The sequence below is a fragment of the Caenorhabditis elegans genome, chromosome IV (assembly GCF_000002985.6).
Source record: "Caenorhabditis elegans chromosome IV".
In the NCBI taxonomy this organism is placed as follows: Eukaryota; Metazoa; Nematoda; class Chromadorea; order Rhabditida; family Rhabditidae; genus Caenorhabditis; species Caenorhabditis elegans.
In genome coordinates, this window is record NC_003282.8 from 6,811,961 (window position 1) to 6,839,637 (window position 27,677).

The window sequence follows — 27,677 nt, forward strand, 5'->3', positions numbered from 1 at the left end:
GAAAAAATCAGACTGTAGGCAAACTTTTCTTCCTTCAAAAAAAAAAACAATCAAAAAACTGCTTTCAATTCTCAATTCATTCATTTTGTCTTCATATTCCAATTTTTTTTCAACTTAATGTTTCAACTCAAACAAAATTAATTTCAGAGCTACTTCAAACGACAATGGATGCTTTAACAGATTCGGGTTCAGACCCACTTCTCTCTGCAGCTCTTGGATCTCCAATTCATCACGCAATTCTTTCAATGGATGATGAAGTCGATGGAAATTGTGATGATGTTGACGATATCTCACCAGAAAGTCATCATGACAATCATTTTATTGATTTTACCGATGATCTTGTTGTACAAACCGAGAGGAATTTAAGCAAAAAAGGAAGAACTTCAAATCGAAATGCACGACAGGGATATGAGTGAGTTTTCAAAGTGTAAATCTGCAGATTTTTCCTGAAAACGTTAAAATTATTCCTTATTTGTAACAGATATAAAACATTTGCATGAATGACAAAATGACAATTTTCAAAGCGATTTGTGCATCTCGTTTTCTGATTTTCCACTTATTTGAAAAACTCGTCTTTCCATTACACTCTAAGCCTACCATTGAAAGAAAAGGAAAACATGATTAAGGGAAGATGACAGATGGTCAAGTCACTTTGAAATTGACACTCCATATAACTAATCATCCGATTCCTTTTTCAAGAATCGAAACATTACACCAACTATACGAATTTTTGGAAAAATTTAAAACAAAATATATCTAAAAAGTGTCCTAATAGTTGTGATAATGATTTATTTTTTTGTAGTAGTATGGACTTGAATTTTTCTTTTTTTCAACTGAAAAGTGAGCAAAAAAGAAATTGGCTTGGCTCTGCACATATATTGGATTTTTGTGTTCCTACATAAAATTTTCTGTTTCACAAAATTTATTTGTACGTTCATTCTGAATTCTAACATTCTTCTTTTTATTAATTTTGAAAAAAAGGGAAAATAAAAAAGGGAAGGAAACAGACACACAAACGATGCATTAAACAAGTGTCAGGCTATCTAATATCATGAGAAATTATTTATTTTTTTCTCAGAAATTAAAATATTTCCAGCAATTATGCGACGCTCACAAATCTCCAGCCATTACCCCCAATATCTACAGTAACTTCAAAAAGTACAAAAGTTCAGAGACCATCTCCTTCTCCAAAGTAAGATTAAATAGGATATTTAAAAGAATCAACCAAAATTTTCAGTTTCTACTTTCCCACTTCATCAAATTCAAGTTATGATATGAAATATGAAGAAGAGGAAGACGATTGTGAAGGAATAACTCATTCATCATCTTCTCCATCGGATTTTAGTAATCATGGAACTGATCTCAATCATCCATTTTCTGCATCTTCATTCGATTCATTTGATGTTACCACTGTATCAACCACCGCTACTTCAACTATTATGAACTCAACCGATAAGTTCATTGCAAGAATTCAAGAGGCTGATAGTGTGAGTTTTATATTTTAACAACAGATTATTGAAATCTATAATTGAATTTTCTGTACTTCACTTCTAATACGATATACTTTCAGACAACAAAATCGCCGAAAGGAACATCTCCAGCAGCGTTAATGCATGGACACTGCGAAGAGGATTTTGATGATGGAGAAGAGTTAAATACTAAAGAATTGGCTCTTCAAATTGCTGCCGAACTGAAACGATACTCCATACCACAAGCAATTTTCGCGGAAAGAGTTCTTTGCAGGTTTGTGGAAAAAAACAGCATTTTAAAATTATGGACCTTCTAATTTCAGTCTAGTTAGATAATGTTCCATGATGCTAAATTGAACTGAAAGTTGCAATATAATTTAATTTATTTAGATCACAAGGAACTTTATCCGATCTACTTCGCAATCCAAAACCATGGTCTAAGTTGAAAAGTGGCCGAGAAACATTCAGACGGATGGCTAAGTGGTTGGAGGAACCTGAGTTTCAAAGAATGTCTGCGTTGAGATTAGCTGGTAAATTTTTGAATATCAAACTCTTTTTGTAAATTATATAAAAATTTTAAATTTCAGCTTGTAAACGAAAAGAAGAGCATACAACGCCCAATTCACCACAGATGGTTGTTCCTAAAAAGACACGTTTAGTATTCTCAGATATTCAAAGAAGAACCCTTCAAGCAATATTCCGAGAAACAAAACGTCCATCTCGTGAAATGCAAATTACAATTTCTCAGCAATTGAATCTCGATCCAACTACGGTTGCTAATTTCTTCATGAATGCTAGAAGACGCGGACATGATTTGAAACAAGAAACATCAGAAAGTGAAGAAAGATCTGAAGAACCAAGTATTCATTTTGAACATTCTGCATCTTCATCATCCGCTTCTTCGAGTTCTTCATCATCGATGCAATTGGATAATTATATTTGTGATATAAATACAATCAATATACTTGAAGAGCCATCGCCAGAGCCAAGAGAAATTAAATATTCAATGCAGGTAAGACAAAACTAATTGTAAGAGTGATGGAGTCTCAAATGAGAAATGATTTTTCTCAAACTTTCTCGTTTTTGGCAGGAGAGAAAGTAAGAAAAAACATTTATCTTGCAAGACACATGTGAAAAAGAAAATCTTTATTTTTTTCTGTAGAAAAATTAGAACCGGTGTTTAAAAATGTTGATGTCCTGATAATTTCGGATTCAAATTGTTACTCGTTCAAATCAATTAACTCAAAGTCATGAAATCAGACACATTTGGAAGAATTCTATCTAGAATATTATAGCATCTCTTATCAAAATTTTGTGTTAAAACATAATTCTTTAGTTTCAAATCAAAAGTTTACTGATTCCATGGGTGATTCCATTTCCAAAAGAAAATTTACTAACAACAGAGAGAGAGAGAGAGTGCCTAGAAATGTATAATTCTATGAGGTTTAAGATAAATGTTCTATCCATAAAAAACGTATTTATGCAAATAATTTAGAATCTAATCCGGGCGGAATTTAGGGTTTTCTCAAAATTTCGAGACGAAATTCCCCGAACTTAGTTATTTTTTGCCTATTGTTACCATTTCCGGTAACTTGAAACAAAATTCCCACAAGAAAATGCCTAAAAATCCATGATAAATAATATTTTTTTCAGCTTCTCGAAAACGAACTGGACTTCCCTGCGAACATCTTGGAACCATAATCACCTAATAATCATATTTTATTAATAGTGTACCGATTTCAACTTTCCATTTGATCTCAAAATAATTGATTCAGATCTAGTCAATTCTCGATCTCTCTGATAATTCCCTAAAGCTTTTTTGTCTTCTAGTTGATTAGTTTTTTCCTCATACTATATTTCGCCTTAATACTTTATAATAACTGTATTATTCAACGAGTCAAATATCTGTTTTAAGATCGAAATGCATTTTTTTCTTGAAAGAATATAATTTTCAATCTTAACAATGACTTTTTCCTCAATCACTTTGACCCATTACACGTAATTTTGACACAAAAACTTTTTCTCCGAATTGTAAGAGACTTTCAAATAATCAATTTAATATAAATCGCCTTACATTCTGGTTTTCCCAAAAAAAACTGTAAATTTTCTTACCGAACCATTTAACTATGTATATTTAAATTAATAAGATTTGTGGTATTAATAAAGTGTGCTTGATTAGTTGTTTTTTTCAGAAAAGGGAATGAGTACGAAATCGAATTGATGAAGCGAACCATGTTTTTGGAATCAAAAGAAGACCATCTAATGGCAAATGTTAATCCAATAATCTCTTCACCTTTATATCTTTATTTATTATCATTTCAGCTGATAAAATTGAAAATCTACAAGATAATTGTATTGTCTCCTAATGCTACTCGAGATCAAATCGTTTTTTGAAAATGTTGGCATTTAATATAACAAATAATGGTGCTGTCTGTCTTAAAAACTCGAATGTATTATGCAAAATGTTGTCTAGTCCATGACTGAAAAAGCATAGTTTATTCATAGAACATTAGTACATGATTGACAGATCCTCTCTAATGATAGCTTCAATTCCTTTCTTCAAATCATCGAACTTTTGCTGCATTCCTTCCGGGATCGTGATCTTTTTCTGCAAGATTTTGATGTTTTATTAAATTTCTTGGTCACTTACTTACCTTAATGTAATAGACGAAACAGAGATAGATTGATGCGTATTGCTTGATACTATCAACCGCATTTGGTCTCTGGCTCCGAATCGCCTTTACAATTTCTCCGATCCTTGGTTCCGAGTTATCGTTCAAGCAGCAAAATGCGGCGCCCAAAGAAAGGAAGAATCCAGCACGACCGCAACCATTCTTGGACACGACCAGCATCTTTTCTGTGCCACTAGAGGTCTTCACAAAGTTCATTACGTCAACTACAGAACGAGTAGTGTTGGCATAGCGAACTGGAACTCCAGACGCTTCCCAACCAGTGTGGACGTAGACGTTCATCATCACAGAGTTGGAGAAACCATTCGGAAGAACTTCAATCGTATAACGAGTACGCTCTTCGTCCATTTTTTCAACCTGAAAACAAATCTCTAATCTCTTAACTTTTAGGGTTGAACTAACCTTGCGAATGTTGACGAACATCGCTCCATAGTACACATATGCACCCATAGTTGTTGGGAAGAAATCATTCTTCTCATCTTCAGTTCCCATGAGAACATACATGATCACTACCGATTCGTTGAACGCAGCTCTCCAAAACTCTTCCTCGAAACCTCTTTTTGGCATCTGGGCCATCAGAATCGGGTAGCGACAGTGCGGAACAATTACGGAAGACATGTTGACGTAACTGTCAGGCTGAGCCGGATTCTTGACGATGGTTGAATCGAGGATCGGATAGTTGTCGGCTTGGTTCATTTGCAGGTTTTTCTTCCACAACTGACAATCCTTATCAATATTGACTTTTGTGGCAGCGCATGCTTCGATGTACTCGGCACGAATGACACCAGGATCTGAAATATTATATATGTGTGTGTGTTGGAAACTTCTTTGCAAAGATCAGTCTTTCCAAGGCTGACAGAGCGGAAGAAAAAATAGTTTTCTATGCTAATGAGTAATAAATACACTAACCGAGCTTCTGGATATACGCCACTGCGACGTCTTCGGCCTTCCATTTGGTCGGTTTGACAGCAGTCTTCGTTGTCGCAGGCGCGTCCATTGCCTGAGTAGCTTGAGTAGCTGGAGGTGGCGAAAATGCAACTGGTGTCAATGCTGCTTCAATCGATTTATGCGGCGTTGAAGTTTTGGCACTAAGATTGTTCGGAGCGGACAGCTGTTCAGCGTATATGTTGGCACAAGTATCGGAAGCCGTCAGAAGAAGTGGGCAACCATCGGAAGTGATGTCCTCTGGTTTTTTAATCTTGTGTGTGGAGCCATGCTTCTTCAAACTTGCATTCGAAGCGGTTTTGCGCAACTTCCCGGTCCCCTTCTTGTCCTTCTTCTTGGTTTTCCATTTTTTTGGTGGAACTACCGAGCTCTTGACATTGTGCGGTTTCTTAGTCTTTTTTTCCTTTCTGAAATGTTCTTATTTTAAATTTATATAGCAAGACTAACTTTAAATAATAACTTTAACTACTCTAACTTCAAATTAAACAACCGCATTATAACTTACGTGGACATCTTTCGTTTCCCTTTGTAGACTAGAAGTTTTTCTTGAGAAAACCAAAGAAACTATTCTTGTGAAATTAAGAACTAATGTTCAATTTGAAACTTTGGTATTTTTTTATAAGAATTTACGTGTTGGAACGTGTTTTATTTTTAAAAAAATAAGAAGTCACGACAAAAAAATTAATTTATTTTTTCAGTATGAATTATGTAAATTTTATACTAAATTAAAAAAAAATTATGAATAGATAAATAAAATTGCTCACTGGTTCAAGGCGTATATCTCTACGCAACCATCTTTTTCAAATTTTTTTTAATGATTTGCCCCAGCTATTAAACTAGCATTCGCAAACGCTTTCTTAAAACATTGAAAAAAAAAGAATTTTCAGATGCGTGGGGAAATCAACACATCCAGATTTCCATTGTTTTTTTATTTGGAGACCACTAAAATTGCTCTAAAAACGGGGTTTCGCTAAACTTGACCAAAAAGTGTTAAGATTTTCGAAATAATAATGAAAATTTTTTAATTTTTCCAAACAGCCTTGCGGGTTCTCTTCGACTGCCTATTGTATATAATGTATATGTAAACCCAACAAGTTGTTATGGATTTGTTTGTTCTTATTATCTTACAGGTTGCGAGTGCTGTTTGATATGGAGGCAGTAAACGACGTTTCCTACAAAACCTTAGAATTGATGAAACTAATTGTGCACTTGGAAAAAAATCATTTAAACGAGTTAAAGAGTTCCGGCGTTCGTCTTCAACATAACTTTTCAGATTTGTTCCTAGAGAATGATTTTAAAAATCGGTTTCATACAGAAAAGTTCAGCCGATCTTGATTAACAGTGACATATGCCTTGAAATAATTTTAGAAAATATTCAAATGCATTTATTTTTGATCTGCTTGCAAAACTAAGTGTGCGTGCAATTTTTGTCCTCTCGATTGGTCTTATCAATTGTTCTCAAGGAAAAATTTTAATCTGTAAATGTAGAAACCAATAGACTAAGAAGGTCAATAAAATGATATCATTTTTCCACGACAGTGATATCACAGCTCGAGAATAGCTGGGGGTGTTGCGTTTGAATACAGTGATAACGCTAATAAATTTTACTATAAATGCTCAAAGTCAATCTGATAATTTACTTTCCACTTTGTCATCAAAGATGATTGTAGCGTTTTGGCTCCTTGCACTTGTCACAGTTTCAACAGCTTTGGGTAAGATACACACATTTTTTGAAAGACTTATAAATCTAACTATACATTTTTCAGAATGTACTCAGATCCCTGAGCCAATCATAGCTGGAGAGTTTGTGACAATACCAGCGGGTGCTAATGACACAGTTCAAATTCCACCAAACTTCAGTTGTACCTACAATGTAAGTTATTGGTTTCTTTTGAGTTGCTCAGTAGTAAGTAAGTTCTCAATTTCGCTTCCAAAATTCTAGCTTACAAAAATCAAATTTTTCTAACCTTCAGGTAAACGCACCGCCAATGATTTATGCTCATGTTACACTGGAAAACGGATTGAATGGAAATAATGACATGATTACCGTAATTGACGAACAATTAACAAGAACAATAGTGTCAAGGTAAATCCTATTATTCTTAACATTTTAAGAAGCACGCATGTTTTATTCCGTCAACAAAACGAGCTTAAAATTAAACAAAAATTACTAACCTCCCAAACTTCCAATTTTCAAAAATTTCAGTCATTATGATAGCCTTTTAAAAACTACTAATGCTATTCAGTTTATGAAAATTTCAAACTTATAAAACCTGTCTTAACCAGAAAAAAACGTTTTAAATAGGAATGTGTTCAAGAAAACACAGGTTCAACATTTGAATCTTCACGACATGTCATTTTTGAGGTTATTCAAATTGAGTTTCTTTCCTCAAACTATTTGAGACTCAAGCTTTCAGAAAATATATCATTCGACCCATAACTATCTGGTGACCAAAAAATAGTCCCTAGTTAGTCGTTTGTAAGCTCGATTTTTCTCTCTCCATCAATTTTTCTAATTTTTCGAATTTCGCATTTGTTTTCAGCCGATCTGCAAAATTTGTCCATTTCTACATTTTCCCAAACACGACTACAAAATTCCAAGTGATCACAAAAAGTGTAAACATGCATTCATCATTCAGAATAGTAGTTCATTTTGAAAGAAGTGAGTAAAATAATACTAAAACTAATGAAAAACTTATTTATTCTAGTGCTGAACACAACAGTTACTCATCTTGGAAACCCCGATATGAAATATTTCATGTTGAACGATTTGCGAGTCAATTCCTACAGAACACCCCAGACAATGATTTCAAATGAGAGAGTGAGTTGAATTCAGAAATAGTTTAAGTATTGAGTTAAAAAAATTCAGATTTCACTGTCGATTGCTCACTCCGGCTGGTACAGTGACATTTTCGATAACTATTTTGTAATTGAAGGATACATTGAGAACCCAAAAGCTGTTTACCGAATGTCTAAGTTTGTCTACCAAGGATACATCAGCACCGGAAATATCCTAACTGTTGTTGGATTGGATAATAGAGTATCAGAGAGTTCTGTTACATTTGTTCCACTTTCACAAGCTCAACAATATGATTCATATACTGCATTCAGTACTTATTTCCAAGCAAATCAATTGGATATGGATTCAACTGTTGGAGATAAAAAGAAGAAAGCAGTTACTGTCATTTCAATGGAGGATATTGTTTTAGTGATTGACGTTCAGAAGGTGAGAAAACTGAATACTTTGGATTAAAAAAAAAGAAATCTCCTGTTCCATTGAATCAGATTAATTTTCAGACCAACGAACCAAATTGTGTACTGAGAGCAGTTCAATATCCTCCAACTCCATCATCTGAAGTATATCTTGACTTCACAGCTGTATATGATTATCCGAGAAACATCACCCACAAATCATTCTGCATTGTGGCGGAAAACTGTGCAGCAACTTTCAAGCTCGTTTCTCCATATCCTGAACAGAACTGAATGTTGTCCAATAAATAATTTCAATTATAATATTTTCCAAAACAAAACATGTGCACAATATTTGAGTCTGGGTGGTTATCAACAGCATCCAAAAACATTTTAGGCATTTGATTAACTAAAATAAGCTTTCTTCAAATAAATAAAATAGTCATTTTTGTGTCTAACGTTGTATCTACTGTCAAATTAAAAACCGCCGAAGTTCCCGTAAAAATGCGGAAAAATGAGATAGGCAGACATATCGGAAGCCGTTGCTGTGTAGCATTAAACCACGGTTTCTGACATCCCTATATTTAGCAATGTAAGATTATGTTGAATTATGTATGTATGGGATCTATCACTATCGTTTTCGAGTTTTAATTGGTTTCTTATAGAACCGATTAACGATTAACTGATTCCGTTAAATTGCGGGAACAACCAATATAAATTAAAATTACTTTTTAATGACCATATCTCCACAGTTTGTTACTTCCACCTTTTACACAACATTTGCAAATATTTGACATTTGTGAAACGTTAGCGAAATTATATAGAATTTATTGTAATTATCTTAATGGAAATGGGGACACTAGATTGAAAGTCGCTCCACAGTTTTCAGCGATAATGCAGAATGATTTGTGGGTGATGTTTCTTGGAAAGTCCGTGACAGTTGTGAAATCAAGATATATTTCAGATGAGGGAGTTGGAGGAGATTGCACTGCTTTCAGAACACAATTCGGACTATTGGTCTAAAATTTTTGCGTTTTAAGTTTTATAAAAAAGTTTTTATAATAATAATAACATTATATTTAAATTTTTCAAGTTACCCTCTGTACATCCAAGACAGTGACAATATTCTTCATAGAAATGACAGTAACTGCTTTCTTCTTTTTATTTCCAACAGTTGCATCGATTTTCAATTGATTCGCTTCAAAGTAAGTACTGAATGTAGTATATGAATCATATTGTTGAGCTTGTGAAAATGGAACAAAAGTAACAGAACTCTCAGATACTCTATTATCTAATCCAACAACAGTCAAACTGCTTCCGGTGCTGATGTATCCCTGACCTACAAATCTTGATAAACGGGATACAGATTTCGTGTTGTTTAAGTCCCCTTTAATAATGAAATAATTCTCAAAAATATCTGCATCCCACCCAGAACTAGCCATTGAAACGGATATCTAAAACATTTGTGTCACTGTCAAAGTGCTGAAAAACTTACTTTTTCATTTGAAATTATTGTTTGTGGTGTTTTGTAAGAGTTCTCCTGCAAGTCATTCAGCATAAAATATTTCATATCCGGATTTCCAAGATGAGTGACAGTTTCAGTGTACACTAAAACACAATTTTCAAGAGGACCCATGCATGAAAACTAACTGGGTTGGTAGAAAACAATCATTCTGAATGATGAATGCATGTCCACACTTTTAGTGACAACTTGGAATGTCGTCGTTGTATTTGGGAAGACGTAGAAATTAAGAACTGATGGAGAACGACTAAAATTGATTTAAATATTGAAATTTATGATAATTAATATGTATTAATCAAAAAAAAATCAAATATACCTCACCTTGAAACACGAGTGTATGTTCCCTGTTGATCTTGTACAGTAATCAAATCATTGTATCCTTTCAAACCATTCTCCAATCTAACACGGGCATAAACCATCTTTGGTACTTTTACCTTTAAATCGACAAGTTTAAGATACCCTTTTAATGCCAACAAAAATATCCAGTACTTACATTATAGACACAATTAAAGTTTGGTGGAATCTCCACTAATCCAGTTGCTCCTGCTGGAATTGTGGTGTATGAAAGTGGGATAATAGCATTATTTGGAATCTGTGTACAATCTGAACGATTTAACAAATACAACTGTGTTGGTTTTTTAATGAAATATACCTAAAGCTGCTGTAACGCCAACAAGAAGTCCCAAGGAAATTATTAAAGGCGTTGCCGACATTGTGCTAGAATAGATCATATCATCTTGCATACACACGTTTTATAGCTAACCTCTTATCTTTTCTAGATCGATTTGTCACTAAAAACCAGAAAGTGAAATCATTGACATGATTTCATGCGAATTTAGTTTGAAAGCCAATCTTTGCTGGAAAAACCTGAACAATTTCTGAGCATTCCAATCACGCAAAGATCACGTAAAGGTGAACAATTTTTTGGGCACATATACAAATCGTGAAAATGGATGTCGGCAATGTAAAGTATACATGGCTGTCTGAAAATGCATCTTCACCTGATCTTGGAACCTTGTTTAAACAAATTTTATCAAGACTTTTCAAATCAGAAGTTGTTGGAGGCCCGGTATGTTATAGAATAAATCAGTTGGATATTGGCACCCAGATGTTATCAAACTATGTAGGTAAATCAGGAAATAGTATTGTATTCCCGAAGAAAATATTATCAAATATATTAGGTTGGTCGAAAAGTCTTTGCAAAATTTGTACTTTTCTTCATTTCTCAGCGTTAATTCATTTTTTTCTGATTCTGTTTTTTTATTTGCATAGTACGTAATGTGCATGTTTAATATATTTTAAAAAAACTTTTGGGTGCTGTTCAAAATGACCGAGAATTTGCTCGCCGAACGTCACGCCCTCCGATGGGTTTTTCTGTACGAGTTCCCCCAAATCTGCAATTGCAACGAAGCTCGTCGTAACATGTGTGCAGTGTTAGGCAAGAACTCTGTCACCTATAATACCATGAAGTTTTGGTTCGAAAAGTTCACGAAAAAGAACTACGATCTCGATGATAAACCAAGATAAGATCGCTCTCGTTTGAATATCGACGAGGATATTTCGAGAGCCCTGGAAGATGATCCAAGAGCAACGAACCGCGAACTTTCTGCGACTCTCAAGCATCCCCAAAAAACTATCATCAACCATCTCCACGAAACCGGAAGGGTAGAAAAGTTCGGTCAACTCGTTCCTCACAATTTGCCCGATTCTCAGAAAAATTGTTTTGTGACCTCTCTCTTTCGCTGCTCACTAGGAAACGAACAACGGACTGGGTTAAGGATATCATTACTGGAAATGATAAATGGGTATTGTATGTTAGCCATACCAGGAAAAAAGAGTGGGTTCCGGTCGAGGAAACCGCGACACCTGACCTCAAATTAGAACTTCACGGAAAAAAGTGCTTCTCTCAATTGGGCGGGACAGTAAGGGTGTCATTTCCAGAGAGCTTCTTCCAGACTTTGCTACAATCAACGCTGGCCTATACTGCATTTAATTGGAAAAGATGGTCCATGCTCATCGATTACATCGCCCTAGAGGATCAAAGTTGTTGCTGCTCCATGACAACGCAAGACCGCATACAACTTTTAAGACCCGCCAGAAGCTCCAGACAGTCGGAATCCAAATTTTATCTTACCCATCGTATTCGCCGGGCTTGGCTCCTACTGACTACCATCTGTTCCGCTCACTCCAGAATCACCTTGCCGGGCAGAAGTTTCATGATCGAAAGGTCGTCGAAACGGGGTTGGACGACTTCTTTGCCTCCTAATCGCAGGAGTTCTAGGCGGAGGGTACTGTTCAACTTCCGTTGTGTTGGCAAGAAGTCATAGGCATTAATGGTAAATATATTACCCATTGAATCTTAATACAATAATGATAAAACTCGATAAACTCAAAAGTGCTTCACCCCCTTCGTATCAATATGCATAACTTTTTTAAAAATTTAAAACTACAATAAAATCTTTAAACCTCAAAAAACCAAACAACTTTTTGAACTGTTGACAAGATTCATGTCCAACAACCTGGTAACAAGTGGTATCACCTCTTATCACTGGTGAGATGATTGCACTCGTGGGATCACATAAGACCTCAATTTTCTGTGTCCTCGGTATACCGGATCCGCGTCTGTCACATGCGAGACCCGGGGAGAAATTTTTATCCTTTTTTCTAGGTTTACAAAGTTATCAAGATCGATTTTCAATTCCCAGCTGGGAAAAAAGATTTGTTGGTTTACAGTGTTATTAAAATGATGAAGTATGGAATGAAAAAGTTTTACCATTATATTGGGCTGCTGTAGCAGCAATACATAGAGTTCGAACAATGTTAACACTCTTTGTAACAATTAGTATATATGCATTTGGATATCATAGAAAAATGCCAGTCATAATTGTTTGATTTGTCGAAGTCGTTTTTTTAAATATTACCGACATAATTCATTCCGAAACGTGCATTTATCAAATTTTGTTTTATCAGATTATTATTAAACTTTAAACCTTTACTCGAATGTATTGCCGAATATTGTCATCTTTTGATATGCGTCAAGACGCTATGATGACAAAATGTTAAATGACTTAAAAATTGTAAAAGCTTCTGACATTTTCTGAAAACTGTCTTTTGAAAAATGATAACATTTTCAGTATTTTGTATTGCATTGTTATCTACAACTGCAGCAGCATTGAGTAAATTTCCCTCTTTTCGGGCATTTTATATAATATACTTTTTTAGATTGCTCACAAATTCCAGATTCTTATATCTATGCAGGTAATGTATTTTGGTATCCAAATAATTCTTCGAATTACGTAACGATTCCACCTAACTTCAATTGCAACTATATTGTGAGTAAACTAAATAATAGTATTAGTTAATCAAACTAATATTAAAGTAATTATAATTCAGATCAAAGCCCCAATTACATCATCTGAACTTTTACATGGATATGTAGTGTTATGGAATTTGATGAAAGGAGTAAATGATTATATTATTGTGACGGATAGTTTGGGAGCAAAACAGACACTTAAATCGTATGGTTCTATTTCAAACTTTTGTTTACAATTTTAAGATTTCAGGAGAAGTGATAGTTATCTAACTTATGATGTATTTCCTGGAAAAGAAATGTCAATTCAAGTTGTTACAAAAAGTGTTAATATGGGATCTCAATTTAATTTCAAAGTTGCTTATTCGAAAGGTTTTAATTTCTTTCGAAAAAATTTTAATTCAGCAACTTTTCAGTAAAAGTCGGGCCAACAACTGCAATGAAAACTGGAGGACTTATGAACTTTGTCAATCTTGAATATATCAGAGGTTCTGATCCTCAATTGCCAAACGCTGTGATGATAAGGGGAAATGAGCCAGTGAGTTTTGATTTTTTAAATATAAACTAATCAATTTCACATGGTGTCATGCTGTCCCATAACGACTTGATCTAAAAAAAAGCGGGATTTTTTCCCTAAAAAATGTGACATCAGCACGTTCTTAACCATGCGAAGCCAGTTGAGAAGTTACGTATGAATTCTCACAATTCTCGTAGATGTTTGTAGATCAAACCGAAATAAGACACTCTGACCCCACATGTGCATTTTCAAATACCTCAAATATAATTAAGCAAAGTAACTGACATTTAGTCTTAATTGTTTTCATTTTTTCTTAAACTCCGACGCATCTGGCAATTTCATTTGTTGTGAGATAGGTTGAACTAAAAAATAAAAAAATACAATTGAAGTTATTAATTAAAAAATATTCTAGCCTTGGGATATACAGTGTGTATTTGTTATTTGAACCGAAACTTCGTGACACCAGATGAAGTTTTTCTAAAAACGTATTATTTTCAGATTTCAGTCAGCTTGGCCACTTCTCGGTACATGTATCCAACTGATTTACTCTACAACACATTTGTAATTGATGGAGATTTTTGGAATCAAACAGCTGTTTATAGGCTTTTGTCACTTGAAGGAACTGCTCCGTTGGTTACAACTGGAAATGATGTTACAATTGTGACGTTTTTCAATGAAACATATGATGCTTGCGCAGTCGTTTTGAATCCAAAATCTGAAGCTGACAATTTCAGTTATTTAACATCCCAAGCAAGTGTTAATGGAGAAATTGATAAGATTAGTTTTGCTCCATTAGATCAAAGACAAGCAGTTGAAGTTGTTGCTGTTCAGAATACTAAAATTATTATGGATTCACTCGTCTTTGATACGGTGAGCAGACATGAAAAATAACTTACTGTTTCAGAATTTTTATATGAACAATTTAGAATGCTTGGTATTCAGTGGAAATTTCCAATGTATCTTAATTCATTTTTCTAGAATGTTGGACCTTGGTGTATTGCAAAAGTAGTCTCCGGACCACCAAACAATTCGTCTCAACTACTTCTCGATTTGTCAAAAGCTCAAGGAATGATGCCATATGTGTTTGAAATGCAATACTTCACAGTTATCGCCGAAGAATGCTCATTTTCTTTCACTGTCACATCGAATAATCTATAAATTAAAAAAAAAAATTTTCAAATGATAATTCAAATAAATAAAGCTCCAAATTATTTGGTTCAGATTTTTTTTTCGCCTAAAAAAAGTAATGTTTTCAAAGATTATTACCCCCCCATATTTTCTCCAATTTGTTGATCAGTGTGTTCTATAAATTAAAATTTCTCTCACAGCGGATCCAGTTCGAAATTCGAATGAAGACTTTTGTATATTTTTGATCTTTATTTTGAGTCCCGGCTATTAAAAATTACCAGATATCAAGAAAAATCTGGGGTATTTTTTTCTTCATGCACATTTTTGAATGTAATCGCAGGAGCAGCCGAAAATTGAAATAAAGATCTCATTTGAACTGCGGAAAACGTTGTTTCATGGCTTAAATCGTTTACAGAAATATGCGTAATCTAAGAAAATGATATCCTTTCGTATTTCTGTTTTTTTTTATCATTGAACATCAAAAATTCTGATGTAGTACTGGAACTATTACCGTAAATTCTCTATTAGTAAGGCGCCTCTATTAGTTTTGCACCCCTTCATTTGTTCCCTATTTTTAGGAATTCAAAATTTGCATTATAAAATCGTTTTACAAATCAGGAAAATTCTTACAGACTTGGTATAACAAGTCAAAATTGGCAAAATATGAGTACAAGTCGGACAGTTTCTGCGTATCAGCATTAAAATCCGTCCATTTTGGTTCATAAGTTGTTACTGTAATTGATGATATTATGCCATAACTTAATGGGAAACATGAGAAAAAACCTGTTTGAAAATTAGTTTTGCACCCTCTATTAGTTTTGCATCAAATTAGGTGTCCGAAAATTAGTTTTGCACGCCTTACTAATAGAGGATATACGGTAAGTTACAATATTTTCGCTCTTTGACCGAGTTATTGTTTAAAAAATCAATTTGAAAACTATAAAAAACACTTCTTTGTTTTGTCATCTCCAAAATTGCAACGATGACAATAGGCTCTTCTTTTTGGTATAAAAGCTTCAACATTTTTAAATAAACTTATCTTCTGAATGATGATAACATTTTCAGTATTTTGTATTGCATTGTTATCTACAACTGCAGCAGCATTGAGTAAATTTCCCTCTTTTCGGGCATTTTATATAATATACTTTTTTAGATTGCTCACAAATTCCAGATTCATATATCTATGCCGGTAATGTATTTTGGTATCCAAATAATTCTTCGAATTACGTAACGATTCCACCTAACTTCAATTGCAACTATATTGTGAGTTGATTGGAAAAAGTAATTCTAATTGAGCTTTTTAGATAAAAGCCCCAATTGCATCGTCTCAAATTTTACATGGATATGTGGAATTATGGAATTTGTTGAAAGGAGTCAATGATTATTTCATTGTGACGGATACTTTGGGAGCTAAACAAACGATTAAACCGTATTTATTTACTGTTTTACTATTAATTTCTTTAAGTTATAAGTTTTCAGGAGAGGCGGTAGTTATCTAACGTATGATGTATTTCCTGGAAAGGAAATTTCGATTCAAGTTGTTACAAAAAGTGTTAATATGGGATCTCAATTTAATTTCAAAGTTTCTTATTCAAAAGGTTTTTATTTTATTTCATATTAAGCTTGTATGTAAATTTTCCAGTAAACGTTGGACCAACAACTGCAATGAAAACTGGTGGAATTATGAACTTTGTTAATCTTGAAAATATTAGGGGTTCTGATCCAAACTTTTCAAATTCCTTGTCAGTTGTCGGAACAGAGCAAGTGAGTTTTATATGTTAACCCAGGTGTTTAATAGGAAAATTCAGGGAAAAATGGTTTTATACTGGAAAGAGCAAATAATAATGTGTCATGTTTCGAGTCGTTCGATTCCGTAGATTTCACGATTTATTGTATTTTTGAATTTATATGATGAGGGTGAAAATTGGCAGACGCTGATGAATAATTTTGGGTTTATCAATAGTCATCTGAAATTTCTTGGAGTAATTACTGTTGGACGTTTGGTTTTTTGGAGTTTAGAATTTTTATTGTTTTTTGATCATTTATTTGGTTAATTAGGGAAACACAATGAGTTCCTTTACAAATAACTTTATTTTCAGATTTCAGTAAGTTTGGCTACATCTCGTTACCAATATCCAACTGATTTGCTCTATAACACATTTGTAATTGATGGAGATTTCTATAATCAAGCATCAGTTCACAGACTATTACCACTTCAAGGAGGTCCACCTTTACAAACAATCGGAAATAAAGTGACTATCGTGACATTTGTCAATGAGACATCTACTGAATGTGCAGTTGTTTTAAATCCAAAATCAGAAGCTGATGGTTTTGATTATTTATCATCTCAAGCAAGTATTAATGGAGAAATTAATAAAATCAGTTTTGCTCCATTGGATCAGAGACAAGGTCTACAAGTTATTGCTCTTCATAATACTCAAATCATTATGGATTCGTTGGTACTTGATACTGTAAGTTAATTATCTTTTCACATTCACAGTGTACAACAAGATTTCCCAACGTTTTCATAATGTTTTCACAAATGTTCGACTCTTTCAAACTATTCTAATATTTCAGAAAACTGATTTTTTCTGCACTGCAATAGTAATATCTGGACCACCAAATAATTCTTCTCATCTACTTCTTAATTTGGAAAAAGCTCAAGGACTTATGCCATACACTTTTAATATGTCATACTTCACTGTTGTTGGAACAGAATGCTTATTTTCTTTCACTATAACATCACCGAATAATTCATAACTCATCGTTTACATGTAAAAGGTGTTTTTATGAAAAAAGTTTTAGCTTCGTTTAACTTGACCTTACAAAAAATCTGAATTGCTCTAATAATCTCTAATTCAAGACATAACTTTTTTTGAAAATTCAAAAATACAATAAAATCTTTAAACCACAAAAAAACCAAACATCTTCTTCGACCAGTTGACAAATTTCATGCCCAACATCCTGGCAACAAGTGTTATCACTTCTTGTTACTGGTGAGATGATTGTGATCGTGGGATCGCATAAGACCTAAATTTTCCGGGGAGAAATTTTTATCCTTTTTTTAGGTTTACAAAGTTATCAAGAATGATTTCGTTATTCTAGGAGCATAAAATATTATATTGTTGCCAACCGTAATTTCAAAAAATCCTTATATCATCAAATCAAAGAATATTTACCGTTTAAACTTGCCAATACAAAAGCTAAATATCTGAGTCATCATGATTCATATTTTAATATCGTCTGAAAATCGAAAAATTCTGACAAATCGTTCAATCTCCGGAATCAAACGACTTGAAACATGACAAATTTTTATTTGTTCTTTCCAGTCTAAAAGCCATTTTTCCCTGAGTTTTCCTATTAAAAAAAACGATAAAAAGTGTGTGAGTGTGCATACAAGATGATAAGTGCATCATATTCTGATAAGAACGTCGTTATTTAGCTTTAAAATTCGAAAGCCTAGGGTCATTTCTTAAATTTTTCGATTCAAGTCTGTTCAAATTATGCACTTTTTATTCACAATCAATATATTCCTAGTTTTTTCTTTGGCTCTTTTCAGAATATCAGCACAGTTAGGTGAGCGACCTAGTCAACTCGCCAAATTTTAAATAAACGGAGTTTTTAGATTGCACGGCAATTCCAGATGGCTTGCAGGTTGCTGGAAACGCAATTAATATTCCTGATAATTCAGTAGTTCCTGTAGCATTATCTGCAAACTTCAATTGCAGTTATACGGTTCGATTAATAATGAAATTTCGAATAATATGGCGCCTAATTTTCAGATAAAACCTCCCAAAAACACATTTGCAAAAATTACGTTGCTGAACCAATTGGTGGGGGTTAATGATGTTATAATTGTTACTGATGGACTGCAGCTGACAACAAAGATTAATCGGCAAGTTATTTTAAATTTATAGAGCATACATAATACCCTTTTGAAAACCTTCTAAATCAAATAGTTCTCCCGGCCTGGAATTGAACTCGGGCCTCGCATGTGACAAACGCGGATACAAAAAATCAGATCCTATGTGATCCCACGAGCACAATCACTGTCCCAGTGATAAGACCTGATAACGCTTGTTAAAAAAGTGCTTACTCATTGAAGAATAACTAAAATACGAGATGTTACATTTTTGGAAATATTTTTTAAAGCAAAATTTAAAAAAAAACATTTACTAACAAAAAACTTTATGATTTCAGAAACTATCCAAATAATGTTATATTCTACGTTTTCCCGCAAACTTCAACGACTGTTGACGTTCAGAACATTGATGCAGCTTCGAAATTTCAAATGACAATTACTTATACATCATGTGAGTTTCAAGTGCATATTCCATCATTATTACTCATAATTTCAGTACCTCCATCTACACAAAGAGCGCTTCAAACAGGACAAAATGTTAACTATTTCAGTCTGAGTACAGTGCAAAGAAAGCCAATTTCTTTTTCATCTGATGGATCGGTGAGGCTTTCCATTCATTGAAATAAGTTTAACATGAAAATTCAGATATCTCTAACACTTGCTAGATCCGGATACGTATATGATAAATTCGATAATTATTATATTATTGATGGAGACATGGACAACCCCAAGTCCATCCAAAGGCTAGACAATTATCAATCCAAAAATTTCAATTCATCTGGAAATATTATAAGTATTGTGGGATTAGATGATTTGGCAACTCACACAACTTTTATATTAACTCCAAGCACCGATCTCATTGGATATACAAAATTTTCTGGAACTACAGTCAATGCAGTTTCTCCAAATGTTTATGTGAATGCAGCAAATGAAGAGAAAGTTCGAGTTGTGGTTGTTGCAAAAGACGCCAACCAACTTGTACTGAAGAAAATGGGAACATTAGAGGTTTAATATTTTCTGTAATCTGATTAAATTTCAAAAAAGAAAAAACATGATAGTGCAGTTGATACTACAAGAAATGTAAAACTAACATTGAAACGATCCTACGTAGGGCTCGACGGTAAATCTTTTTGGCAAAAGTACGAAACTGTGGATTTCAATATGATAATTGCCGAAGTTGCCGAACCGTGAAAATTTCGGCAATTTTTCGCCAACCGGCAACCAGGTTTCAAAGTGTTTTTTGTTGAAATTATATCTCTGAGTATTTTGAATAAAAGTATGGTCGTTTTTTTTCCATTACAGTGAAATGCTAGCATTTTTCAGGCTCTCTGAATGCTTTTTTCTGAGCTGCAAAATTTTTCACATTGCTGTCGGCAGTTGCCGAAGTTGCCGAAAAAAAAGTTCGGCAACTGCCGAAGTTGCCGGTTGGCGCACTGCTTTGGTGCCTACGTCAAATAAAATAAACCAAATAAACCACTAATCAAAAACTCTTTGGCACTTGCCGGTTGCAAAAACTCTAAAACTTCAAGTTTTAATCATACATACAAATTTCAGAATGAAAACTGTAAAGCTTATGCTGATACTGGAACTCCAAGTTCTCCATCGAATACCTTAATTGATTTCAAATCAGATGCATATTCACTTCCTCAGCTCTTTCCTTATCCGTATTTCTCTATAATTGTCGAGAACTGTGATGTCAATTTCAACTTTAGTACAACTTTACCATCAAACTATTATACCATAGATAGTGAAAGAAATGGTTTTATTTTTTCGCCTACATTCTTCAATAGTGAGGCAGATAATGGATATATTAATATCACTTTTGGTAAGAGCACAGGTTTTGAAATAAATAGAAAATAAAATATTTTAGCGTACACTGGTGATGAGAAAGTGCAATTCGCTGTCGACGTGGATAGAGTGACAATGGGAAATTCAAACTCCCAGTTGGATATAAACATTTATGATAGCAAATGGAATCCAACTTTGAGTACTGTGTAAGTATTTGAAAAAATATTGAATGGAAAAAAAATACAGATGGGGTACCCACACACTGTTGAAAACAACTTTTGGAATATTCTTAAAAAATAATTAAATGTTTTAAAAAGTTTTATTACGAAGTTTGGCACCATAGGAATGATCTTAAATATTTTTCTAAAGTTTTTTTTCTATATTTTCAGTCTATTCAGAGTTTTGGCAAATTACCGAAAATTTTTGAAAAACTGTTAACAGCGGTGCTCCACTTTGAAAAGAATTTTGTACAAACTTTTAAAACTAACACATAATTATAAAACTATTTTACATTAATTTGAAAAATTATATACCATAATAAGCTGAGAGTACGGTTGATTATTTGACGGTTGTGTATTCGTATTCCACGGCTCAAACTATTAAAAAAACCCCCCACTGTAAAATCTTTAGAATAAGTGGTAACCAAGAAGGAACTCGTTCACGAGCAAATGGAGTATATTTGAATGTTCGAATGACAAGTGCTACATCTACAAAACTTTATTGGAGTCTAACTTCCTTTTCTGTGTCTATTTTCAGTAAGTTTTCAAGATTTTTCGTTCTCAAGGTTTATATTTTATAAATTTCAGATCTTCAATTCATAATTATTCTTGCTGTTTGTACTATGATGATCTCAAACTGAACCGGTTTCAATTATTTGTGCTGATTGTGTTTTTTCTCAAGTTTTTTTAAATTTTAATTTTTAAGGAACGAATCTTTGAAGTTTTGATAAAAAAACACAACAATTAAATTTTATTTCTACATATCAGTTATTCTGCAAGGAGCTCTCCAAGCTGCCACCTCCAGAATGCGGGTGAATAGGCGATTAGGAGGGCTCCCATTATGCCGAATAAATCTATTCATTTTCTCACAGTTTTATACAGTACGTAGACAAGATGGTTCGATGAATTCCCGTAACTGAACGAATTATTGTTTTCTAAAATGATTTCTTATCATTTTTAGAATCGAGATTTCTTTCTAAGAAATCATTAGACACATTCATAATATCTTGTTGATTTAATCATTTCTTCCGCTTACGCCTTCTGTTTTCCCGTCAAACACACCCCTTCTTCTTTCTAATTATCATTTATTATCAATGGAAAAGCATGTAAAAAAGGAAATAGGAGAAGAATGAGAAAAACGATAAAAACCGATGGACAAAAAAGCGGGAGAAGCCATAAATCTTGGGGCACCATTCGACGCTATCTATATGTCCCCTTCCCCGCAATTAAAGAGATGAAGAAGGCGGCTGTAGTCGTCGGTTAGTTGGTTGACATCGATGAAGACACCAATCTCCCGACGCAATCGCATCACTTTTTATTACCCTTTTACCCCCATTTTTTGGTTTTTTTGCTTGCGCGGGATACACAATATTTTACCGATTTTTGTCGGTGGGCTGAGCCACTGAGCCATTCTTACTTTTTCAATATTTTCAAATTAAAGTTAGTGGAGTATAAAAGTCTGAAGTGAATGTTAACTCGGGAAATTTGTCAACTGTAAAACTTTTTCCGCCCCAGAACATTCTCAAATTGGAGTTTAATAGAGTTCTTACATGTCAAAATGATGTCAAAATATTCGTATGTCCGAGAGTTTTCCAAACATAATCTTTAACTTAAAAAAAACTATTTCTTGTCCAGTTTTGCTAGAGGCATATTCGATTCATTAAATTTTTCGTGTATTTTTAAATGTGTTGATGCTGAAAATAAATCTACAGTTTCAAAATCTTTACAAAATTTACCGTATTTCCATTAAAAAATTGATAGAATTGATGAATGGGCAAATTTCGTTTCATTTTTTACGTAGGTTATACTTTTCTGAAACATTCAGATTTTTGCAAATTTCTTTTCCAAAATTTAATCAAAGCCCGCCAGTAGTTTTTAAATGTTTTATTTCGTTTTCTTTGCCTTCATTTTTATAATCGCGTGTGACAGCCTTCTCGACCTAATAAGGTATTTAGGACACACATGACAGTTTTAATATTCCTAAATGTTCAAAAATTTTCTCATAACTTTCCGATTTTAGTAGTCAGCTTCAAGGAAAAACAATTAAAACAAACACTTAAAAAAGGAAACTTAATTGTTCTTTGAAACAGTAAACTTTTAAAAATTAAAGTTTTTGCTATGAATGACTCATCAACTAATATAGTATTCCTCTAAGCATCTTCACATCGAATGAATAAATTCGTGAAGATCTTCAGAGAAGAATTGCTAAATAAAATGCAAGACGGGACCTCTTTTTCTATTCTCCGGACACGGAGGCGGACATTTCCTTTTTCTTCAACCCTCTCTTTCTCTCTCTCCCTTTTTCAGCAAAAAATTGGAGAGCAAGTGGGGGTGGATACATACACAACCCCCACGGAAGTCACAGAAAGACACTTGTCCTCTCCCTTTTCTTTTGCTTTTTTGGAAAAATCCACTTTTCCAAAAGTTTTTTGGAACCAATCCGAAAAGTTCACTTCGAAAAAAGTATTCGATGAATTTCGTTTAGTTGAGTTGAGCTTCTGGTTCACATCTTCACACCCTTTTTGAATAAAAACTATCGTAGCTCGTAATAAATTTCAAAACCTAAAATCAAAAATTACCATTAAAATCAGAGAATGTCTGGAGAAAAATATTTGCCTAGAATTTTTAAAAGTATATTTTCTATTTATATTTGAGCTTCTGTTTATATTAAAGCTTGACGGCCACTCTCAATTTTTAAGTTGCTTCATACTTTGTTCCAAAATGGCCAAGAGTTCTAGCTTTGAAAAAAAGTCGAAAATAATTTAATGACTATCAAATTCTCCATGACAGGGTATTTTTCAAGGTTTTAACAAGTTTGTTTCAAGTTAAATTACAAAAAATCCAAAATTTTCAACCAAAGTATTAAAAAAATCCTGCAAATTGTGTGTGGCCCTCATTGAAAATATATACCGTCTACAAATGTTATGTTTCCACCCTTCCAGCTAATTTTTGCTTGATCGCTTTTGTTCAGATTTTTTGTATTTCCTTTTTAATTATAGTTTGCCACAATGCCACTGAACAGTTTGAAAATTATTTTGAGATTCACATTTCAGTTTTGTAAAATTAAGTTTTACTGTTTCAGGTATTTTGTTTCAGGAGTCTACCATTGAAACACCGGTTTTTAATCAACACTTTATCTATAAAAGTCTTCACGTTATAATTAATAATTAATAATTCATTTTTAATTGGCTTTCAGAATTCCTAATGTCCGTTTTAAATTTCAGCCATACGTTTATAATTTTAGAAAATTCTCGCAATGTCTGAAAATTGAACTAAAAAATGTGTTTTTGTCCAGATTCATATTTAAATTTAGCAATCCCTCGTCTCAAAACCAAGAACACAAAGATTCTAGACCACCTAGTCAAATATTAAACTGTAAACGAATATCTTCGGAACTCGAGAACTCAAAACTAATGAACTACAACAAGATGAAATGTGATACGATGCAAATTAGAAAGTACATAAGAATTACTCGTTCCACTAATTTTTTCCACCCGTTCGTCAGACTTTTTTATGAGCTCTTTAAGATTGAGAGTCCATGAATGTGCGTCAATATTGGCACGCAAGCACGACTTCACATACACACACACCAACACAATGAAGAATTAATGCATTTTTCATAGGAAAAGGACCACCACTTTTTTCTACTGAAGAGAATGAAGGTGCACTAAAGCATACACTTTTACAATTTTCTTTTCATTCACTTTACATTTTTAGTTATTGATTTTTTTTTTCATACTGTTCTATCATCGAGTATTAGAGTTTTATCAAAAAATTTAAACCTCAAATAGAATATGAATATGAACTGTTTTTAATCAATTTGCTATTCGATATAAGTCTGGGTGTTTCGTGGTTTCCAAAATGCTCCATTCAAACTCAGTCACAAAATCTCTGACATCACTGGATGCTAAAATTGTTCTAAAATCATCAAACCTCGTAGAAAAAATATTTCAAAAAATTTGTCGCAAAAATATTTTTCAAAAAAAAATTCTCAATTTTGGTAAAAATTTAATAACTGTTTCAAAAAGTTTTTAATAATTAAATAGTCTGATTTTGCAAGAATTAACTACAACAACGACAATGAAAAAAACATCAGAAGAACTACAACAACGACAATGAAAAAAACAGTTTCAACATGAAGTTTCTAGAAAATTATTTCCCGTTTCAAAGTCTATTAAAAATATTTTCAAAATCCCGTCTACTTACTTCTAACTCATGATTCTTTGCTTCAAAAACTTGTACTATTTTCTCGTGCTTTCATCCTTAACCATGTTGCTCTTTCTCTCAATTTTATTGTTCGACCCAACCCAACGGAACCAATTTTTCATTTCACTCTTGAAGAAAAAAAGCCGAGACATCTTGTGATCCGCCCCCACAAACCCATTCATTTTCTCTCACTCTTCCGGTTTTTTTTGCAGAGAATAAAACAAAACACTAACATTTTAGTGGCACTGTGCCAAATTTTTGCTGGCCTGGTGTCAAGATTTTTGAAAAGAAGTGGTGTGCGCGCTTTTACAGAAATCATATGTATATTATTCTCAAACTTGAAATGGAAACCGAAATTTTTTTAAGAGCGGCTCAATCAAAATGTCTAAATATTAAAAAAAAATTTGTTACTACTAGATCCCCTTGGTTTGTTAAATAAATTAAACATTTTTTACTGTTTCACGTATTTTTTAAAATAATAATTCAATTTATCAAAAATTACGTTTTATAAATAATGGAAGCATTCCCAGTCAATATAATGTTCACTTTTAACATTATTTACAAAACCTTAACTTGTTTTAAATTTTAGTCTTTTTTTGAGTGATCAAAGTCAATAAACAACTTTTTTTCTGTTCAAACTTCAATTAGTGATCATTGAAAAAACGTTATAAATCCTCAAAGCTCACTTATATTTCTAGTTTCATTTCAACGTTCAAGCCTGTAATTTGAAGAAAAAAACAGAAATGTTTTCTAAAAATTATAGCTTCTCGATGCTCATTTACGTCAATCAAAAATGCGCACGCAATCCTTTAAAAACCTTCAAAATCACTGAATTTCAATCGCCAATTTCCGATAATTTTTGAAGTTTTAAGACCAATAAATCTTCTAAAAATAGTGACGGAAGTTCACGGGAAGTACACAATTTGTGTGTGTGCGGTTTTTATGGACACCGCCCCCACAGAAAAGCTCCAAAAAGCAGCGCTTGTGTAAACACAGACTCTTCGCTTTTTTCGGTCTACGAACTTTTTTCCCATATTTTTCAGTCAGTTGTACGTTTTCCTTTTTTGATGTTTTATTGACTGGAAGCTTTTATTTTTATAGTAGCTTTCTATTTTTAAAACCGTGAATGTTTCACTAACTGATTTAACTGATACTTATAACTTTAAGAAAAAACATGGAAACAGTAAATAATTTTTTAGAAACATTTCAAAATTTATCGAGCCACAAATCTACGTTTTTTCTTCTAACCACATTTCAAATGTGAATCCTAAAGCTTATCAATTCAAGTTCTATTTTTTTTGAAAAAGCAAAAAAAAAACTGCACCTGATCCTATAAGCAGGTGTTTTTCATTTAAAAACAAGTGAATGAAATTATGTAACTTACGTTTTTCCATTCAGAAACTCCGTGACATTTATGAAAATTTCAAAATCTTCGATTCATTAATTCTGATGTATTCTGTTTATTGATTCAACTGACATTAAAAGTTCATATAATGCTCAAAAATTTCAGAGAACCACCCACTTTTCGAGTATGAAAATAGATTAGCGATACGTGGCTCTTAGTTAAAATTTCTCGAAAGTTTTCTAGAATATGAACTTTTTGTTTTTCCGTGTTCGAGATATTTTTGAAATGGAAATGGCAATCTGACTATTTTGACCGCCCCTCATTTCAAACTTTTCTCTCACGGGACCCATTAGCTGAAAATTTTGCTCAAAATTTCCCCTAGACAAGATGTGAAAAATTTCTTATGTAGTACCTTTTTTTTAATTGGCAAATATATTGAAAATTATCATTTAAATGCAGTTACTTGATAAGATCCTTTTTCAACATCATATTGCAATGTACAACTCGATTAAAGTGGAGTTAAAGAAATTTTTCTTTCTTCCATGATGTTTTCATGTTTTCAAACTTCCATGAAACAGTAATAATTGTAGAAAAGCGGGTGTGACTTGTGTCCTTCTTTTCCGGCAGAACTCTATCAACTAAATGACTAAATTTTACAATAAAAAATAATTATGGAAAATTACATTAACCCGAGACGTCGTAGTATTCGAAATATAACGAATGCTCAAGGGTTCAAAACCGTGTGAACATGATTGACTCCAATGGGTATTTTACAACTCTTTAGAAATATGTTCAATTAAAATTGTTCGCAGAGCTGCAGTTTCAAACCGAATTCAAACCAGTTTTACGTTAAAAATGTTTTTTCTGCAAAAAGTGATCTTAGGAAACTAGAAAAGAGCCAATAAAATCGAATTGACAAAAAAAGTGCAAAGTGCAAAACTTACACATGAAACTCTTTTTAATCTTTTTCACTTTTCATCTCACTCTCTTCATCACTCTCTCTCTCTCTCTTTTTCATTCAAAAAGAAAAGCGACATGACTTTTAGAGAGATAGTGAGAGGAATAGAGAAAAAGAGAATGAAAAAGCTCGTAGCTCATCGAGCACTTTTTCTCTGCATCCTCTGCACAATTCCATATTATTTTTGTCCTCCCACGCACCTCCCTCACTCTTCTCTCTCACTTTTTCATTTTCTTCCCCTTCAGCGTCCTTCCACGGCGCTTTGAAAACCGAAAAAGACGATTTTTGCCGTTTTCCCTGCCACCCTCTTAATTTCTAATACTATTTCAAAGCATCTGTATAATTGTATTGCTGTCTCCGTCTAATGTTGATTCTTAGAGCCTTCACAATAGTATCTTAATACATTTTTTTTGTTATTTTTTTGAATAACCAAAAACTATGTTATTTCTGTCTACGTTAGTCAATTTACTTTTTAACTTTTTATTTTCACCTTGAAGAAGTCATAGCTCAAGGAGCACACTATTAAATAT

At 33.2% G+C, this 27,677-nt stretch overlaps 7 protein-coding genes, 17 non-coding genes and 1 pseudogene across 27 annotated transcripts; 18 read left to right on the forward strand and 7 right to left on the reverse strand.

The window, feature by feature from the left end:
* Nucleotides 1–147: 147 nt before the first annotated feature.
* ceh-48 (One cut domain family member) lies at nucleotides 148–3,647 on the forward strand. Its single transcript, NM_068645.7, has 7 exons — nucleotides 148–412; nucleotides 1,097–1,192; nucleotides 1,238–1,487; nucleotides 1,571–1,743; nucleotides 1,860–1,999; nucleotides 2,057–2,481; nucleotides 3,123–3,647. Exons 1-7 carry the CDS (start codon nucleotides 165–167, stop codon nucleotides 3,168–3,170), a joined length of 1,380 nt encoding a protein of 459 aa, NP_501046.1. The 5' UTR covers nucleotides 148–164; the 3' UTR covers nucleotides 3,171–3,647.
* Nucleotides 954–974, forward strand: 21ur-11132. The gene has a single exon (NR_055970.1).
* Nucleotides 3,648–3,950: 303 nt separating the features above from the next.
* C17H12.5 (Tyrosine-protein phosphatase domain-containing protein) lies at nucleotides 3,951–5,694 on the reverse strand. The gene is made up of 5 exons (NM_068646.3): nucleotides 5,610–5,694; nucleotides 5,069–5,511; nucleotides 4,562–4,950; nucleotides 4,124–4,516; nucleotides 3,951–4,077 (listed from the first exon to the last, which is right to left on the reverse strand). The coding sequence occupies exons 1-5, from the start codon at nucleotides 5,615–5,617 to the stop codon at nucleotides 3,979–3,981; spliced, it is 1,332 nt and encodes a 443-aa protein (NP_501047.1). The 5' UTR covers nucleotides 5,618–5,694; the 3' UTR covers nucleotides 3,951–3,978.
* A 1,062-nt stretch (nucleotides 5,695–6,756) lies between these two features.
* C17H12.8 (CUB-like domain-containing protein) lies at nucleotides 6,757–8,615 on the forward strand. Its single transcript, NM_068647.6, has 7 exons — nucleotides 6,757–6,816; nucleotides 6,871–6,977; nucleotides 7,078–7,190; nucleotides 7,648–7,766; nucleotides 7,813–7,925; nucleotides 7,974–8,330; nucleotides 8,402–8,615. Exons 1-7 carry the CDS (start codon nucleotides 6,765–6,767, stop codon nucleotides 8,585–8,587), a joined length of 1,047 nt encoding a protein of 348 aa, NP_501048.1. The 5' UTR covers nucleotides 6,757–6,764; the 3' UTR covers nucleotides 8,588–8,615.
* 21ur-13425 lies at nucleotides 7,710–7,730 on the forward strand. The gene has a single exon (NR_055971.1).
* A 419-nt stretch (nucleotides 8,616–9,034) lies between the features above and the next one.
* 21ur-13732 lies at nucleotides 9,035–9,055 on the reverse strand. The gene has a single exon (NR_055972.1).
* A 49-nt stretch (nucleotides 9,056–9,104) lies between these two features.
* Nucleotides 9,105–10,546, reverse strand: C17H12.6 (CUB-like domain-containing protein; the record flags this gene model as incomplete). Of its 2 annotated transcripts, none has more annotated exons than NM_001306834.2 (7): nucleotides 9,105–9,312; nucleotides 9,391–9,747; nucleotides 9,789–9,901; nucleotides 9,944–10,062; nucleotides 10,137–10,249; nucleotides 10,309–10,418; nucleotides 10,468–10,546. In NM_001306834.2, 7 exons carry the CDS (start codon nucleotides 10,544–10,546, stop codon nucleotides 9,130–9,132), a joined length of 1,074 nt encoding a protein of 357 aa, NP_001293763.1. In that variant the 3' UTR covers nucleotides 9,105–9,129. The 2 variants fall into 2 exon arrangements, with proteins under 2 accessions (NP_001293763.1, NP_001293764.1); NM_001306835.2 differs by having other exon boundaries at nucleotides 9,237–9,312; nucleotides 9,391–9,632.
* Nucleotides 10,547–11,141: 595 nt separating this feature from the next.
* Nucleotides 11,142–12,171, forward strand: C17H12.7 (annotated as a pseudogene). Its single transcript has one exon. A coding segment is annotated over exon 1 (1,030 nt).
* Nucleotides 12,172–12,855: 684 nt separating this feature from the next.
* On the forward strand, nucleotides 12,856–15,004 carry H20E11.3 (CUB-like domain-containing protein). Its single transcript, NM_001028091.2, has 7 exons — nucleotides 12,856–12,991; nucleotides 13,038–13,147; nucleotides 13,209–13,333; nucleotides 13,379–13,497; nucleotides 13,542–13,663; nucleotides 14,141–14,512; nucleotides 14,621–15,004. Exons 1-7 carry the CDS (start codon nucleotides 12,934–12,936, stop codon nucleotides 14,798–14,800), a joined length of 1,086 nt encoding a protein of 361 aa, NP_001023262.1. The 5' UTR covers nucleotides 12,856–12,933; the 3' UTR covers nucleotides 14,801–15,004.
* Nucleotides 14,585–14,605, forward strand: 21ur-10666. The gene has a single exon (NR_055973.1).
* An 812-nt stretch (nucleotides 15,005–15,816) lies between the features above and the next one.
* H20E11.2 (CUB-like domain-containing protein) lies at nucleotides 15,817–17,685 on the forward strand (the record flags this gene model as incomplete). Its single annotated transcript, NM_001392323.1, has 7 exons — nucleotides 15,817–15,877; nucleotides 15,924–16,033; nucleotides 16,075–16,199; nucleotides 16,250–16,368; nucleotides 16,413–16,534; nucleotides 16,870–17,241; nucleotides 17,348–17,685. 7 exons carry the CDS (start codon nucleotides 15,817–15,819, stop codon nucleotides 17,528–17,530), a joined length of 1,092 nt encoding a protein of 363 aa, NP_001379618.1. The 3' UTR covers nucleotides 17,531–17,685.
* Nucleotides 17,686–18,184: 499 nt separating this feature from the next.
* Nucleotides 18,185–21,504, forward strand: H20E11.1 (CUB-like domain-containing protein). 2 transcript variants are annotated; one of them, NM_001028088.3, is made up of 10 exons: nucleotides 18,185–18,346; nucleotides 18,396–18,505; nucleotides 18,553–18,665; nucleotides 18,971–19,083; nucleotides 19,129–19,232; nucleotides 19,278–19,637; nucleotides 20,187–20,457; nucleotides 20,503–20,626; nucleotides 21,051–21,175; nucleotides 21,227–21,504. In NM_001028088.3, the coding sequence occupies exons 1-10, from the start codon at nucleotides 18,274–18,276 to the stop codon at nucleotides 21,277–21,279; spliced, it is 1,446 nt and encodes a 481-aa protein (NP_001023259.1). In that variant the 5' UTR covers nucleotides 18,185–18,273; the 3' UTR covers nucleotides 21,280–21,504. The 2 variants fall into 2 exon arrangements, 1 of the variants encoding a protein (NP_001023259.1); NR_131552.1 differs by having other exon boundaries at nucleotides 18,274–18,346; nucleotides 19,278–20,457; nucleotides 21,227–21,279.
* An 888-nt stretch (nucleotides 21,505–22,392) lies between these two features.
* 21ur-14253 lies at nucleotides 22,393–22,413 on the forward strand. Its single transcript, NR_055974.1, has one exon.
* Nucleotides 22,394–22,414, forward strand: 21ur-11110. The gene has a single exon (NR_055975.1).
* 21ur-8175 lies at nucleotides 22,397–22,417 on the forward strand. Its single transcript, NR_055976.1, has one exon.
* A 243-nt stretch (nucleotides 22,418–22,660) lies between these two features.
* On the reverse strand, nucleotides 22,661–22,681 carry 21ur-6942. The gene has a single exon (NR_055977.1).
* A 2,163-nt stretch (nucleotides 22,682–24,844) lies between these two features.
* Nucleotides 24,845–24,865, forward strand: 21ur-7541. The gene has a single exon (NR_055978.1).
* Nucleotides 24,866–25,343: 478 nt separating this feature from the next.
* Nucleotides 25,344–25,364, forward strand: 21ur-13576. Its single transcript, NR_055979.1, has one exon.
* A 593-nt stretch (nucleotides 25,365–25,957) lies between these two features.
* On the reverse strand, nucleotides 25,958–25,978 carry 21ur-14924. Its single transcript, NR_055980.1, has one exon.
* Nucleotides 25,962–25,982, reverse strand: 21ur-14532. Its single transcript, NR_055981.1, has one exon.
* Nucleotides 25,983–27,103: 1,121 nt separating this feature from the next.
* C05B10.21 lies at nucleotides 27,104–27,239 on the forward strand. The gene has a single exon (NR_055982.1). It is a non-coding gene; the product is annotated as an Unclassified non-coding RNA C05B10.21 (non-coding RNA).
* A 107-nt stretch (nucleotides 27,240–27,346) lies between these two features.
* Nucleotides 27,347–27,489, forward strand: C05B10.19. Its single transcript, NR_055983.1, has one exon. It is a non-coding gene; the product is annotated as an Unclassified non-coding RNA C05B10.19 (non-coding RNA).
* On the reverse strand, nucleotides 27,347–27,489 carry C05B10.15. Its single transcript, NR_055984.1, has one exon. It is a non-coding gene; the product is annotated as an Unclassified non-coding RNA C05B10.15 (non-coding RNA).
* Nucleotides 27,490–27,515: 26 nt separating this feature from the next.
* Nucleotides 27,516–27,536, forward strand: 21ur-8870. Its single transcript, NR_055985.1, has one exon.
* 21ur-14312 lies at nucleotides 27,519–27,539 on the forward strand. The gene has a single exon (NR_055986.1).
* Nucleotides 27,540–27,677: the final 138 nt, after the last annotated feature.

Bases quoted from the DNA above. Each gene is read 5' to 3' on its own strand.
- H20E11.1 (NM_001028088.3), top strand. From the start codon at position 18,274: ATGCACTTTTTATTCACAATCAATATATTCCTAGTTTTTTCTTTGGCT. The intron at 19,084-19,128 runs GTGAGTTTCAAG...TCATAATTTCAG, and splicing joins GACAATTACTTATACATCAT to TACCTCCATCTACACAAAGA. The intron at 20,627-21,050 runs GTAAGTATTTGA...TAAAATCTTTAG, and splicing joins AATCCAACTTTGAGTACTGT to AATAAGTGGTAACCAAGAAG.
- ceh-48 (NM_068645.7), top strand. From the start codon at position 165: ATGGATGCTTTAACAGATTCGGGTTCAGACCCACTTCTCTCTGCAGCT. The intron at 1,488-1,570 runs GTGAGTTTTATA...ATATACTTTCAG, and splicing joins GAATTCAAGAGGCTGATAGT to ACAACAAAATCGCCGAAAGG. The intron at 2,000-2,056 runs GTAAATTTTTGA...TTTAAATTTCAG, and splicing joins GTCTGCGTTGAGATTAGCTG to CTTGTAAACGAAAAGAAGAG.
- C17H12.5 (NM_068646.3), bottom strand. The intron at 4,951-5,068 runs GTTAGTGTATTT...ATAATATTTCAG, and splicing joins GGCGTATATCCAGAAGCTCG to ATCCTGGTGTCATTCGTGCC. The intron at 4,078-4,123 runs GTAAGTAAGTGA...AAAATCTTGCAG, and splicing joins GTTTCGTCTATTACATTAAG to AAAAAGATCACGATCCCGGA.
- C17H12.8 (NM_068647.6), top strand. From the start codon at position 6,765: ATGATTGTAGCGTTTTGGCTCCTTGCACTTGTCACAGTTTCAACAGCT. The intron at 6,978-7,077 runs GTAAGTTATTGG...TCTAACCTTCAG, and splicing joins ACTTCAGTTGTACCTACAAT to GTAAACGCACCGCCAATGAT. The intron at 8,331-8,401 runs GTGAGAAAACTG...ATTAATTTTCAG, and splicing joins TAGTGATTGACGTTCAGAAG to ACCAACGAACCAAATTGTGT.
- H20E11.3 (NM_001028091.2), top strand. From the start codon at position 12,934: ATGATAACATTTTCAGTATTTTGTATTGCATTGTTATCTACAACTGCA. The intron at 13,498-13,541 runs GTTTTAATTTCT...GCAACTTTTCAG, and splicing joins CAAAGTTGCTTATTCGAAAG to TAAAAGTCGGGCCAACAACT. The intron at 13,664-14,140 runs GTGAGTTTTGAT...TATTATTTTCAG, and splicing joins TGATAAGGGGAAATGAGCCA to ATTTCAGTCAGCTTGGCCAC.